General features: G+C 30.0%; 3 protein-coding genes across 3 annotated transcripts; all 3 read right to left on the bottom strand.

Moving 5' to 3' along the window:
* Nucleotides 1-1,651: 1,651 nt before the first annotated feature.
* Nucleotides 1,652-7,032, bottom strand: LOC107625150 (26S proteasome regulatory subunit 4 homolog A). Its single transcript, XM_016327729.3, has 6 exons — nt 6,393-7,032; nt 4,593-4,838; nt 3,856-4,025; nt 3,415-3,631; nt 3,146-3,286; nt 1,652-1,914 (listed from the first exon to the last, which is right to left on the bottom strand). Exons 1-6 carry the CDS (start codon nt 6,873-6,875, stop codon nt 1,831-1,833), a joined length of 1,341 nt encoding a protein of 446 aa, XP_016183215.1. The 5' UTR covers nt 6,876-7,032; the 3' UTR covers nt 1,652-1,830.
* A 1,056-nt stretch (nt 7,033-8,088) lies between these two features.
* LOC107627062 (uncharacterized) lies at nt 8,089-9,015 on the bottom strand. The gene is made up of 3 exons (XM_016329932.1): nt 8,820-9,015; nt 8,448-8,591; nt 8,089-8,318 (listed from the first exon to the last, which is right to left on the bottom strand). Exons 1-3 carry the CDS (start codon nt 9,013-9,015, stop codon nt 8,089-8,091), a joined length of 570 nt encoding a protein of 189 aa, XP_016185418.1.
* A 145-nt stretch (nt 9,016-9,160) lies between these two features.
* On the bottom strand, nt 9,161-10,253 carry LOC148573405 (uncharacterized). Its single transcript, XM_088505757.1, has 2 exons — nt 9,668-10,253; nt 9,161-9,519 (listed from the first exon to the last, which is right to left on the bottom strand). Exons 1-2 carry the CDS (start codon nt 10,251-10,253, stop codon nt 9,161-9,163), a joined length of 945 nt encoding a protein of 314 aa, XP_088361883.1.
* Nucleotides 10,254-14,609: the final 4,356 nt, after the last annotated feature.

The raw sequence follows: 14,609 nt of genomic DNA, 5'->3' as shown, positions 1-14,609 counted from the left end.
AATTTATTGATTCCATGAAAACAACAATGTCTTGTCTGAATATGCGGCAAGTTGAATTTGCACAAGGACCTGTCAAATACTATATTATTTTGTATATATTACATTTGAGTCTTGAAAGAAACATTACTCGTTATAGCTATTCATCATTTATGTCTTTAGTTGAAATCCATAGAAGTTTTAATTTTCATGATTGCCATGTAGTTCTTCCTTGGTGATCTGTTCTTTAATTCTGTGGTAACTGACCTAAAGTATTGGTATAGATTTGTTGAAACAATCTCAATATGATGAATTGCTGATCAATTCTTAAATTGTATTATTCAGAGTAGCTTAATTCCTCTTTCTTTCTTTTCAGCTGAAACATTCTAATTTCAACACAAAAAAACCTGGTATTTTTATTGTACCAATTAATACTTTCTCATGTTATTAGATATTGACTGTGTATGAATCTGAATAAAATTCTGGATAAACACTTGGAACTTAGTAGATATTAGCACATGCCTTCTCTATGCTATGTGTCAGACTTATTCATGCTTTTATGTTAGACTTCATTACGATTGGGTTAGTTTTGTATAATTATTCCAATCTTTGATGGATATATATTTTATATTTTTCATTGTTAGAAACTTAGAATTGTTTGCACTAAATTTTTCATGATTAAAAATAATAACTTACCTTACTTTTGTGTATGCTGTTAACAATCAAATTTGAACGTGGGACAGTGGGGACCTTGTATAAAGTACTTAAATCTATTCTCACTAAGGTAGCATTTGTTTTGAGGTACTGAGACAGAGATTGAGACTCAGTATTATGTTTGTTGATTCAGAGACTGGTACTAAATTTTCTGTCTCTGTTCTCAAAATTTCAGTATTTCAGTACCTCCAAAAAATAGAGACACAGGGGACTAAAATTTTTAGAGATGGAGATTGAAATTTTAATATTTTATATCTAAAATACTCTCATTTCAATTAATTAATTCCAATTTTATCCTATGTGCAAATTAAATTAGAGTTTCATTTTTGTTTTAATTTCTGTCTCTCATTTTACATCAAACATAATACTAAAATTTATTTCAATCTCTGTCTCTTAGTTTCTGTCTCTTCGTCTCTGTTTCTCCACCAAATGCCACCTAAAGTTACATTTGAAAAGAGAACGAGAGACAAAGACTAGGACTAAATTAAATTTCTGCATTGTATTTGATATAAAATATATAGAATTGAATTATGTCTTATATTATATTTGGTGTAGGAATGATTCACGACTATCTAAATTGCTACAAGTTTTTGTTACTTAATGATAATCAATCTGTATTCTGTGGAGTCAACAAAATGAAATAAGAGATTGGTAAAATAATAAAATAATAAATTAATTACAATTAAATTTATAATTTTCATTATATATGAATTTTACTATCTTATTTTAAGAACTACTGACACTAAAATTTTCACTTTACCAACGATCTTACTCCACAGGAACTTCATTTCACCAAAATAGCCATCAATTGCGATCATTGTACAAAACCAGACAGCGTAGATATAATTGTATAATGTTTTATCCGATGATTAACCAACTGACAAATAAAAAATTCAGCATCTCTGTAAAGAATGCCAATAACGGAATGACGTATTTATCCTAAGACTATGAAAGAATACAATTCCAAAAATCTTAGAAATTGAAAACAAAACAATTGCGAGTTAAGATTCAAAGCCTCCAGATCTAACTTTACCCAAGCAATTGTACATGAATAAAGCTCAACATCATGGTACAAACGCAAGACATGATGCTCACAGAGCTAGAACATAAAAAACAGCAAAGATAATGGTAAATGATAGTTCACATATATAGCCCTTCTGGCACCCCTTCTTTCTTCTTAAACATCACTTTATCTTTTGCCTTCTTAAAGTCAGCATGAGTCACCTGAACAAGAATGTATCAAACAAAAAACATACTCCAATAAGAATGAGAGGAATCATGAAACAAACGGGGACAAATGATCTTTCGTTTGATAAGTGATAAATCAAAATAGAATATAGATAAAATACTTACAAACAAGCAGAAGACAAAAAGGAAAAAAATAGTGATTTTTTCTTCCTTTTTTTCTTTTAAATTTATCTTTGGGGGAAAAAGATAAGTCAATATTAAGAACAACAATTACATTAATGTTAAAATTAGGACTCCTATACTCATGTTACCAATGGGAAGAAAATATATATAAAAAATGATAATAAATTGTTTAGATAAAGCTAACAGGAAGGAAGTTATCTCATTTGAGAGCCCAGACATGCCAAATGGAAGAACAAATGCTTATTGTCATAAACTTGGTAATGACCCATCAATTAAAACTGCACGCAAAAGTTGTACCTAAGACATTTGTTTCAACACTGATTGATCTTTAAAACCAAATAAAAACAGTTTGAAATAACAAAATATTGCTTATCATTCAATTGTATTTTCTTTAACTCCAATATTAAGAACTAATTGATGGTTCATTCACTGTAACAACTTTCCTGTAAGGAAAATTGTAGGAACCCTAATCTCCAGTTTTGGTTATTTGTAATACAGAGAGTTCAAACAGTCTCTTTTATAGTGATAAAAGAATTTTACTAACAAGATAATACTACGAGAAAGGAAAGAACATGCTATCAGCATATCTAAGCGGAGTGGAGGGTGAGCAGTGAGGGTGGCGATGTCAGTGATGGTGAGGGTGAGTCGCGGCAGGGCGGAAGGAGAGGCAGTGGTGTTGAGGGTGAGGGCGAGGTGAGTTGTAGTGCTGGTAGGGGGACTGATGGGGAAATGAGGGTCAAGGTTAAGGGTAAAATTGGAAAAAACTGACTTACTGTTGATCGTAAAAAATATTAATGGTAATAGTAGAATTAAAACTTATTATAAACGTTGAGAGTAAAATTAAATGGAACTAAACGTTAGCGGCAGTTTTACAGCTGTCTTAACCTCCATTTCTAATCTCCAACTGAACCTTTGATAGTGTAGGTTGCAAAAGAAAGAACGGAGTAAACAAACTATGCTACAGTTTACATATGCTTAATACAACCATGGTAAAATTGGCTAGTCAAGGCAAGCAACTTCACAGTTCCAAAAAGATAGACTAATTATATCAGACAGATAATAGAACCACAAAGAGAGAGCTAACCTTCATTCGGCGTTCCCGTAGAGCAAGTAATCCAGCTTCAGTGCATATTGCCTTTATATCAGCTCCAGAAAATTCATCCTTAGTCATAACAAATTCCTCCAAGTTGACGTCATCGGCTAATGTCATCCTTGATGTGTGTATCTTTATTTCAAAGCATAAGAAGTCATTTAGTCATATGATCAAGCAAAATATGCATTCTAAGATATCACATATAATCAGCAGAAACATCTTTTTTCTATGTTGCTTTGACAAAAATAAGTCATGATTACCTGGAAGATGCGTCTTCTTGTCTTAATATCAGGAAGAGGAAATTCTATCTTCCTGTCAATTCGACCAGGTCTTAGCAAAGCTGGATCCAGGCTCTCAATTCGGTTGGTTGCAAGAATCACTTTTACATCTCCTCTTGAATCAAAACCATCTAACTGGTTCAGCAACTCTAACATGGTTCTTTGAATTTCACGTTCTCCACCTGAGTGAGCATCGTATCTGTAAGCACATTAACACATAATCTCATGAATGTGAGATATTTGTAGGAGATCAAAAAGCTAAAAAGCACAGGTATCCATGTGTCATACATTTCTAAGTCAAATCGTGAATGAAACATAACAAAACAGTAACAAACTAGAGTTGGTTAGTCTTGCATAGGATGTAGAGATTCTTGAATTCTAATTGACTAATCCCCTCTAGAAGTTGGGTTTTCAATTACCTACCTCTTTGTACCAACAGCATCAATTTCATCAATGAAGACAATAGATGGGGAAAGATCATCAGCAACCCTGAAAAGTTCCCTGACTAGCTTTGGACCATCTCCCAGGTATTTTTGTATCAATTCACTACCAACTACACGCAAGAATGTCGCTGATGTTGAGTTTGCTACAGCCTGAAGTCAGATAACACGTTACCTTAGACCTAAAATTATAGTGCATAATGTGCTTGTGCATTAAAAGCAATATAGATCACATGAAAGGTAAAGGTCAGATAATGCCTATACTATCACACAGGTCAAACTACGTTTATGCTGAATATCACATGGCATATGAACTCCAATATTATCAAACCAACACACAAATTTTATCATAACATCTGAACACCAGTTCATTTTACAGAGATCATGAAATGAAATGCTAAAATTCCAAAAGAAATACTCTCCAGTGCCTATAAGCCAAAGATCAACAGCTAGCAAAGAACAAGATAATTTCCTGGAAGTAACATGCAAAGCAATGCCTAAAAACAAGGATTTACAAACTTGACAGAAGTCTCCTTTTGTGCATATATACATGGGAAAAAGTATTCCCAGGAATTCCATAGTATTGAATACTGATCCACAATGTAGCATGATAACATGTTCGGTTTAAAGGAAAGGGAGTTAAATGGAGAGGATAAGATACAAAGAGGAGATGCTCAAGCTCTATTCCATCAGCCTATGAGAACACAAATAAATACAAACCTTTGCAAGCAAGGTTTTCCCAGTTCCGGGTTCTCCATATAATATGACACCTTTAGGAGGTTTAATACCAATGTCTTCATATAATTCAGGGTGAGTCAATGGAAGCTCAACTGCTTCCTTAATTTCCTGTATCTGAGCATCCAAACCACCAATGTCAGCGTAGGATTCCAAAGGAGCCTTTTCAACCTTCATGACAGAGACCATTGGATCAACTTCATCTTGAAGAAGTCCAACAACAGAAAGAACCTGATGAAAAAAATAAATAAATAAATAAATAAATCACATCTCCTGTACTTAACCATATGAACTACAAGTCTACAACAAAGGAAGTATAACTCATATACCAAAAACAATTACGTTACATCAACTTCCACTCTTCCAAGTCATGTTACGTTCCTATCACTAAGCATTCTATTAGAAAAATTATCATATCTGGCAATCCAAGATTATATATCAAAAAGAAACTTGAAATATTTCCAGCAAGTTGTTAAAACATCAACAAGACATTGCATTACACAATCTAATGATACACAAGGACATGTCCAATGTCTATTGCATCAAACATTAAAAATCGTTTCATACATGACTATTACTTCATGATAGAGTGAGCAAGTTATTGCTAATTCATTTTCATTCTACCCTAGGAAAATCAAAATTGCAATTATAAGTGCACATGACTTAGGCTTGGTTTGGTAAAGCTTTTACTTTTTGAAAGTGGCCTATGAAAGCTGTTTTTTAAAGACAGCTTTTTAAAAGCTGCAGCACTTGCATTTGGTAAAATGAAATTAAAAATGACTTTCAATAAGCACAAGCACCATAATTATGTTTGGTAAAACAGCTTTTAAAAAATAAAAAGATTATAATAAACATATTTATAACGAAAATAATTTCTTTTTTCAAATTCTTTAAAATTTCATGTAATATTTTAAAATAAAAAATTCATAATAAACATAAACATAATAAATAAACTCTTTATTTTTTAACTTTAAAATTTTATATAAATATTATAAAAATTTATTTTATCCTAATATTTGATAGAGATGTATTTGTGTTGAGATTTGTGAAGATTAGGTTAAAAAATAAAAAATATATGAGGATTCCAATGGCAATATAATGTCAAGAAATATATGCGTGAAAATAAATAAAATTTGGTAAGCACAAGCTAGCTTTGAAAAGCTCCCTCTCAGATGCTTTCAAAAGCATCCCTAACTTTTAAAAGCCGCAAGCACAAGCACTTGGACTTTTTAATTTACCAAAAGCAAAATGAGGTGCTTTGCTTTTAAAAAGCACAACCATCTCTTCGAAAAGCTTTACCAAACCAAGCCTTAAATTAGTGACTTACACCACAGCTACCTTCACATTTCATAATAAGCAAGCATTACTGATTTGAACGTCAAAACAGCAATTATCTATAACAAATCCTAGGGTCGTTAAAATTGCATGTGCCAAATAAACAAACTAACAAAAAAGTCAATTTTCACAACAAAAGAATAGCAAACTCCATAGCAACGGTCACAATAATTTTCATTACTCTCTAGAAAATCGAAATAGGTATATTGTCGATCTCAAAACCTAGACAATTTTGAGTACCAACTTAATTCTCACGGAATAGCACCCAAAAACCAACGAAACCCTAAAACCAGTATCACCGAGCTTCAATTACTCACTCGAAACAAAAACTACGAATCCAATAACCAAAAACCTAGACAATTGCGCAATTCAATATCACATGAAAGCAAAAAAAGTAAGCCAAATTTCACGAAATAGCAAACAAAACGAAAAAAATTGCAAAACCCTAACCTTATTATGCATCAAAATAGCGCAACCAGGCTCCAACTGATCTTTATCAACAAACGACAAGATCCCAACGTAATATTCAGGCCCGACGGAAGATGAAACAATGGCATGATTCTCGTCAATGAGCTCTTCAAGATTCCCAACGCTCATTGGAGAACCTCTTAGATCATCGACCTTTGATCTATCTTCTTCGGCCTTCTCTTCCTGAGGCTTCAGCCTCTCTTGGTTCGCAACGAACTCTTCCTCCATCAGCAGATAGTCCTTCACGCGCTCCAGCTTCAGCAATCGGAGTTTGCACTTCGTGTGAGGCGTCACGACCGGAAGGCGAGCCGCGGCCTCGGGACCCTTCTGCTTCCGCTGCTTGCGGCCCACGCGGGCGGGAGGGGCTGCCGGCTCGAATTTCTTGTCCTTTTTGTCGTTGCCGTCCTGCTTACGATCACCCGGCATGCCCTGGCGGTTGAGGCCGCCCGGAGTTCCTTGCCCCATTAGATTGGTTTTGAGGGTTTTTGTTTTTTGGGTGGAAAAGGACGAAGCTGAGAGAAGAGAGTAGCGTGTCCAAAGAAGAAGAAAATATGCTTTGAGTAACCAATGCAACTTTCTATTATGTATTTTCAATTGTTGTGGTAACTTGTTGTTTAAGCCAAAAAAACGTTTCGGCAAAAACAAGTAATATGAGGGCTTGTTTGTGTGAGATTTTAAAAAAGATTTTTTTTAGTTATTATTTTTTAAAAGATTTTATGGAAAAATAAAAATAATTTTATGTTTGGATTTTTTATATAAATTTTTTTTATTTATCAATTATGTTTAAATATAATAATATAAAAGTATTTTTTTGTTTATTTATTATATGAAAAATATTTTTTTTTAAAGAAAAAATTTTAAAAAAAAAAATATAAATTACAGTTTCTCAAAAAAGATGTTTTTTTTAATGCTTTTATTTTTACTACTAAAAATTTGCTAAACATGTTAAAAAATAATAAAAGATAAAAAAAAATCTTTTTTTATCAGAATAATAGTACCCAAATAAGCACCTAGTGTTAAATCGGTGCAATACACGAATTTACATTTTAATTTGATATATTAAATCAAAAATAATATTTTATAATTATAAATTTTTTGAATTTAATATAATATTATTATTATTGTCATTATATAATAAACATAATGAATATGTTGTTTTATCTTTATTCAAAATAAAATACTAATGGAACAATTTAAAGTTTATAATATTTTTGAACAATAAAAAAAAAAGACTTAAAAAAAAAGAATATATATAACTGTAATAGTAGCATGTCAGTTTTACACTAAATTTTATATCAAAAGAGTGAAAAGACTAATAAAAATTTATCGACAACCTAGTATTTTACTAACCTTGTTAAAAAAAAGCAATTGGCATATGATGTTGTGCTCTCTGTTACATATTTTATTTCAAGTCTGAAAGTAGAGTTATAGATAAATTAGTTATATCTATGGTAAATATTTGTACAAAAGTGTAACCATAACATGTTATTAAAAATGAAAATACTATTTTTTACCTAAATATTATTAAAAACTTCTTTGAACACAACATTTATTATTAATGACTTTGGATTGTCGTATTCGTCCAGAATTAGAACCTTGAGGCTACTGCGACTCTTAACTCTTGACAAAGCAACGTAAAGTTGTCTATGAGTGAACACTGATTTTTGCAAGTACAGCACTACATGTGATAATTATTATTGACCTTGACTCTCTTGTTGGTCATTGCAAAGCACACTGCTAATGGAAATTGCCTCCGTTGGAACTTAAATGGCAATCCTGAATCTAAAGGGATCAAGTTCATTCTTGAAATGTACACTTTGTCGCCAATATTTCTACAGCCACTTCCGTCACTCCCAATTACGTTGTTGCGAAGTTCGTTAACTATTAATCTTATCCCGTTGCATAAACCTGAAGTCTAGTATATGTTTTGAGTATTATTACAGTGACTCCTGGCTTCAAAGTCAACTTGTGATTGGGTAGTCCAGATCATTTGATATTATTTAGAAATTCTGGTATGAAACTACTCTTATTGTACACCTTCATTCTCATCAGCTTGACATGTGTCAGAACTTAGATACTCCTTTTCTATCATTGGAAAAATTGTCAAAATGAAATCGTTTACCTTCTCGACACTCTCAAGCATGAGTGCAAGAATTGCGCTACTATGAAAATACCTGTAATCTGACATGTTTTACAACAAATTTGGATATGTAAAGTCTACCAAATGAGAGAGAGGATCATCAGTAGTTGTAATCGGCAGATCATCTGAAATTTCAACTTCTGACTCATCACAAATATTTTTATTTTCAACATCAATTATTTAATTATCAAATCTCTTCATTTCACCATCATGTTGATCCAAAAAAGACATTAGAAGCCTCATGTTCGCATGCAACTTAAGAACCTTACAGAACGACCACAGATGGGCTGAGTTAATAGCTGGTGACAATATATCATGTCTACTCCCTTTCGGAATCACCGGAAGTATTTGTCTAAAATCACCTCCTAGAACCACAACCTTACCACCAAATGATTGTTGTATCTTATGTTGATCAGTAACTGACATAAGATCTCTGAGTGTCCGATCAAGTGCTTCAAAACACATTTTATTGAGCATTAGAGCTTTATCCCAAATTATTAAGCTATTTTGGGTGAGTAGCTCAGCCTTCAAGCTACCACGCTTGATGTTGCAAATAGATTCATCAGTAATTGTATTAGATACTGAAAACTTAGAATGAGCCGTTCTGCCATCAGGTAGGAGTAATTCCACTGAATGCTACATTGAAATCAATATTTCCTCTAGATCGAATAGCAGAAGAAATTTCATTCCAAATAAATGTCTTACCACACACACCATGTCCATAAACGAAATAAAAACCACCAGAGTCTGCAATAATAGCATTGAGTATCTCATCGAATACTAACCTTCGCTCATTTGTGTCATATGCTAACTTCTCCTCTATTAGCTTATTCTGAAAAATGCGAACATCAGACAACTCAAGATACAGCATTGATATACAGTCTCTTAAAGATCTCGCATTACTGTTGAGTATATTATAAATCTCAATAAAGCAAAGATATTTTAATTCGTCATCAGTCATGTTTAGTCCTAGCAAAAGCACATGATAGTTTTATCAAATATTTAATAAGTAATTCCAAAATAAAATTATTACTATTATTAATAAAAATAAAAGTAATAAGAGAATACAATCTTTATATATATATATATATATATATAAAAAGACAGAATGAAATACCTTGGCTTTTCAATGCTTTTTTCTTTTCATATAGTATTCCGTCAGCTAATAATGTCCAAGTTGTATTCCAAATACAATCTGATTTGCTAACACTATTAGATATCAGTAGCATCACAAATAGTTTTCTCAATTGATGACCAGATACAAGTTCAGTTACCTCATTAATAGCTACAATGAATTCTCTATAGTTACACAGTAGTCTCATGGAATAGCAAGCATCTTGGAAGTTAGAATATATAATTCCATTAACTGTCCTAATAGACTCATATGTTGTGCAACCTCTCTGAACATTTAACAAAATTCTCATATAGTAGATATCACTTGTACCCGGTGGAACATAGTTTAACCTCTCGATAGAATATCCTCTTTTGCGTGGATGCCATTCCTTTACTTCTCTATCATAAACAAATTGATTTGAAAACTCAACATACGTTAAAGTTTGACCTGCTTCAAATTCTTTGTTGACCTCCATCCATGCTAAGAACATCGTACATTTTTCTTCCTCTTCTTCCACGATTTTCTCAAGATCGTCATCATCTTTAAAGATAATATTTTGCTCTTCAGATAAATGAAAGGTTAATCTCATCACTGAAGGTTAAGTCAAAGTTCTCCACACAACCTCATATACAGACAAATACCAGCAATCATAAAATTGTTTGATCTCATCAATAACCTGAGTATCCTCTCAATTGGAAGCTTCTTTTGAAACTCCAACTGCTATCCTGTCTACACCTTTATTCACGTATTTGAACAAATATTTGATAGTATTTGACTTATTACAGTACTCTACATTAACATGCGCTTGATAAGACATTAGCAGATATGCATTGTATGGAACCACATTCTTATTATCCATATGGACTCCCTTCTTCTCGGTAATCACTTATGTGTCTCGTCTTCTATATGATGGATATCCACTATCTTCGATAACTGTGGTGCTACTAAATGTTTTGAGATAATATTTGGTGCAGTACCCATCTTTCATGTAGGAAGATTTTGAGAAAGCTCTACCACATGATCCATAAATCATGTATGTAGATAAAGTTCTAAATAATTTTGGGTGTCGAACATGATCAAATAATTCTAAAAATATTAACCAGTCAATTTAAATTGTTATTGTTATTTTTTAGTCTCCACTCAACTATAAAAGATTGTGAGCATATGGTAAAATAAAATATTATGATTAAAAATAAAAAAAATTAAAATGCTGAATTTGATGAATGCAGAAAAACCCTTTTCAAATTTTGTATTAATATCTTATAATTCACATAAAGTTAGGTTCAATAGGTTCATTAAATTTTATCATTTAAATATATAATAAATAAATTTTATTATTTAAATATATAATAAATAAATTTTATCAAACACAAGTGACTAAAATCGTAAAACTTTTTTTAAATCGAGACATTAACATAGAAAAAAGATCCTAGCAAATAATAGAAATAATAATCAAACGTTAAATTTCTCTAGTAAAAGATACAATTAAATAAAAAATAAATTTTTATTCTAAATTAAAAAAAAAACATACACATTATACATAATACATTTTTATTGGCAAATATTTTATATTATTAAAAAAAAAACTATTCACAAAAACTTTACTTTTTCTTAAGAAATTATCTAAATATAAAATTATTGGATTTTCTACTTCATAAATGTGCTGGCCTTGATTTTTTTTTAAATTCTGTACAAATTAATGAATCTTTTTTTTTTAAAATAAAGAGATTGAAAATAAATAGCTTATAATTAAAAAAAAAAACATAATATTTCTATTGTACAAAGATAACCTAAAAATAATAATGTGAATTGAATAAAAGAAAAATTTATAGATATAGCAAATAAAAAAAATTTAAATTTAAAAATCGAAACGATTAAGAAATCACTTAATTAAAAAATTAGTATTAGAATTTTAAATTTTAAATTTTTAAATAGAGTTTCCTAATTAGCTAGTGCAAATTTTTAATTTTCAAATAGAATTTCTTAATTAAATGTTCGTTATTAATTAGGAATATAGGAATTTGTTAAATTAGGAATTTTTTTTTTAATTTTGTCATAAATAGTATCAATCCTATTATTTGTCGATAAAAATAAATAAAAATTAAATACAATTTAAAAATTAATAACCTCATAAATTATGTAAATTTAGAAAAAATATTTTAATTTTTTTTAAAATACTAAATTAATTCAATTTTGTCAGAACAACATTAGAAGCAGAATTAAGTATAAAAAAATGTCAAATTAAATTTATTTTTAAATAGCATAAATAACATCACATTTTAATAAAATTGATAATTTAATTTAATTTAATATAATCTTTTGTAGTTAGTATATTTGCTTATAAATTATATAATTTTTTAAAAAATATTCTTAAACCATTTGTTTACTTAAAAATTCAAAAAAGTTATATTTTAAATTTAAATTTAAAATTTTAAACATAATACTTTAATTAAAAATTAAAATTAGATTTTTTTAATAAGTACACATTAAAAATTTGGTTTAATTACTCTATTGGTCCCTATAGTTTCACAAAATTTTCAATTAGGTCCCTATACTTTTTTTTTCCTTTTAATTGGGTCCTTGCACTAATTTTTTTTCAATTAGGTCCCTCTTAGCAGTAATTGGCTTTACTGTATAGGGATCCAACTAAAAAAAATTGGTATAGGGACCCAAATAAAAGGAAAAAAAAGTGTAGGGACCCAATTAAAAAAATAAATTAGTGCAATGACTCAATTAAAAAGAAAAAAGTATAGGGACCTAATTAAAAATTTCGTGAAACTATAAGGACCAATAGAGTAATTAAACCTAAAAATTACTAACTAACTTAATTGTATCAACAATAATTCATATGAAAAATTTATGACTTTATGATATTAAATACTAAATCATAAATTAACAAAATATCAACAGTGTGAATCGAATTGAAAAATATAACCACAGGTAATAACTAAATAATTTCAACTTATAATAAAAAAAAATCTAATTCCAAACATAAAAATCGAAAAGAACCAAAAGAAAAATAACAACTAAAAAAAAGTTATTTTCACTAAAATAAACATATGTTTAGTATTGTTCTATTAGATAGACTCTAAAAAGGAATTTCAAAATATGTGCATCCAAATTCTCAATTTTCATTCTCAATTTTGATCTTCTTGCAAGTTGAGGTATCTCCTTCCACCCCCAAATCTTCCAACTTCGAGGATAGTCGCTTGGTTGGTGTAATAGCATTTTCCAATACTTCGAATACACCATTGTCCATAACTTCATGGGAGAATTCAAGCAATAAATTCTATACCAAACACTATGTTAAATTAAAGACATCCTTTTCACCTTTGATTTTAACTCAATAATATTTTTTTGAATAAAATTAGGCTCAATATCCTTCTTAACTGAGGCGTGTATTCTTCCTTCCTATAATTGATAAACAAAAATCAAAGAATAATTAAATGGGGATAAACAAATAAATTAAAATACGAATAATATAAATTTAATATTATTTAAGAAATTGGTAGAAAACTCACATCTTCATCGAGCCAAACCATCTTAATTGAGTATGATAATGGAGAATTTTTGTAGCTTGATAGTGTCCATAACCTTATCACTAATATACATATACACAAATTATCAACTCTAGGATTAATTTCTGCAATTTTGTGAATACTAGTCACTGAAAAAAATAGAAAAATTTTAGATTTTGGATATATGTAAAGGAAGAGATTGATGTACTTTGAATTGTTATAAAGATTGTCATTTAAATTCAATTAAGTAGATCTGACACTAACAAAAATCAACTCTCATTAAAAAGAGTGTGATTATACGCACACACATTATTGTTCTAACTAAGTCATTTACGTTCATGCACTACATTATCGTCATCTTCTTCTTTGCGTTCTTCCTCCTCCTTCTTCTTCTTCTCCTCCTATTCCTTTTTTTCTCTTCTCATTCTCTTTCTCCTTCTCCTTCTCTTTCTTCTTCTTTTTCTTCTTCTTCTTCTTCGCGTATTTTCTCCTCACCGTCATTCTTTTGTTGCTGCTATTATTGCTGTTATTGTAATAAAAAGTGAGGAGAAAGAGTTTTGAATTGTGCAGGACAACCAGTTCAAATGCACCTTAATTTATTCAGAAATGAACTAAAATTATATAATGATTATGACACAATTAACTCAGAAATGAACCAAAATTACATAATGGATTGCGACATAATTAACTCAGAAATAAACTGAAATTACAGAATAATTACGACACAATTAACTCAGAAATGAACCAAAATTTACCATAATGATTGCGATACATAAACTTAGTTCGAAAACAAGAACACAAACAAGACTGAATCATGAACAAAAACACATTCAAAATCAACTTTGGATCAGATAACGTCATTAATGTGTTTCTTCTTCTTTTTTGTTTGATATTTTTTTTTTTTTGTTTTATTCCTCTCAAGAGAGTAAATAAAAAAGAATTTTGAGAAATTAAAATAAGAAGGTGAAGATGAAGAAGAAAAAGATGAAAAAGAAGAAGAAAAAGCAATAGAAGATGAGGAGAAAAAAGAGAAAGAATTTTGAATTGTGTAGGACAATGAATCTAAATGCACCTTAATTCACTCAGAAATGAGCCGAAATTACATAATAGATTGAGACACAATTAACTCAGAAATAAACCGAAATTACATAATAATTGTGACACAATTAACTCAGAAATGAACCGAAATTACATAATGACTGCGATACATAAACTCAATTCGAAAACAAGCACACAAAAAAGACTGAATCATGAATAAAAACACATCCAAAATTAATTTTGGATCAAACAACGTCATTAATATGTTTCTTCTTTTTTGTTTGACATTTCTTCTCTTTTTCTTGGTTTTATTCCTTTTAAGAGAGTGAAACAAGAAGAACTATAAGAAAATAAAAAAAAAAAGGAGAAGATGAAGAAGAAAAAGATGA

The sequence above is a fragment of the Arachis ipaensis genome, chromosome B2 (assembly GCF_059453495.1).
Source record: "Arachis ipaensis isolate K30076 ecotype BB chromosome B2, ASM5945349v1, whole genome shotgun sequence".
In the NCBI taxonomy this organism is placed as follows: domain Eukaryota; kingdom Viridiplantae; phylum Streptophyta; class Magnoliopsida; order Fabales; family Fabaceae; genus Arachis; species Arachis ipaensis.
The sequence above is the reverse complement of the archived record's forward strand: the minus strand, read 5'-3'. Positions and strand labels throughout refer to the sequence as shown.

Bases quoted from the DNA above. Each gene is read 5' to 3' on its own strand.
- LOC107625150 (XM_016327729.3), bottom strand. From the start codon at position 6,875: ATGGGGCAAGGAACTCCGGGCGGCCTCAACCGCCAGGGCATGCCGGGT. The intron at 3,632-3,855 runs GTAGGTAATTGA...ATGTGCTTACAG, and splicing joins GATGCTGTTGGTACAAAGAG to ATACGATGCTCACTCAGGTG. The intron at 3,287-3,414 runs GTAATCATGACT...TTTGAAATAAAG, and splicing joins CAAGAAGACGCATCTTCCAG to ATACACACATCAAGGATGAC.
- LOC107627062 (XM_016329932.1), bottom strand. From the start codon at position 9,015: ATGTGTTTTGAAGCACTTGATCGGACACTCAGAGATCTTATGTCAGTT. The intron at 8,592-8,819 runs GTAAGGTTCTTA...AAAACATGTCAG, and splicing joins AGCCCATCTGTGGTCGTTCT to ATTACAGGTATTTTCATAGT. The intron at 8,319-8,447 runs GTGTACAATAAG...ACTAGACTTCAG, and splicing joins TCAAGCTGATGAGAATGAAG to GTTTATGCAACGGGATAAGA.
- LOC148573405 (XM_088505757.1), bottom strand. From the start codon at position 10,253: ATGAGATTAACCTTTCATTTATCTGAAGAGCAAAATATTATCTTTAAA. The intron at 9,520-9,667 runs GTATTTCATTCT...TGCTTTTGCTAG, and splicing joins AAAAGCATTGAAAAGCCAAG to GACTAAACATGACTGATGAC.